Source organism: Corvus brachyrhynchos, unplaced genomic scaffold (genome assembly GCF_000691975.1).
Source record: "Corvus brachyrhynchos isolate BGI_N302 unplaced genomic scaffold, ASM69197v1 scaffold116, whole genome shotgun sequence".
NCBI classification, from domain to species: Eukaryota; Metazoa; Chordata; class Aves; order Passeriformes; family Corvidae; genus Corvus; species Corvus brachyrhynchos.
Window position 1 is genome coordinate 16,450,816 of NW_008240221.1, and position 220 is coordinate 16,451,035.

The 220-nt window shown below is 73.2% G+C and overlaps 1 protein-coding gene across 2 annotated transcripts in view; it reads right to left on the reverse strand.

Annotated features, from left to right (window-relative positions):
• The window catches only part of XKR5 (XK related 5), a 7,332-nt gene extending 7,139 nt beyond the window's left edge, over positions 1–193 (reverse strand). For both annotated transcript variants that reach the window (XR_001865452.1, XM_017745079.1), the window contains exon 1: positions 83–193. Coding sequence is in view for 1 of the 2 variants with exons in the window: in XM_017745079.1 (XP_017600568.1) it covers positions 83–140 (58 nt within the window). In the remaining variant the exon portion in view is untranslated. The remainder of the gene's footprint in view (positions 1–82) is intronic.
• Positions 194–220: the final 27 nt, after the last annotated feature.

Sequence of the window (220 nt, forward strand, 5' to 3'; positions counted from 1 at the left end):
TGCCAGCATCCTATCCGCCTTCCCCCCTCCTCCGCGGCAGCGCAGCCCCCCGCGTCCCCGCGCATCCTGCGCGCTCACTCACGGGCGCCGCTCTCCGCCGCCAGCAGCGCCAGGCTGAGCCTGGGGACGGCCCCGCGCATCCTGGGAGCAGGACAGGGAGGAGGAGGAGGAGGGAGGAAGGGGAGGAGAAGGGGAAGGAGGAGGAGGAGGAGGAGGAGGA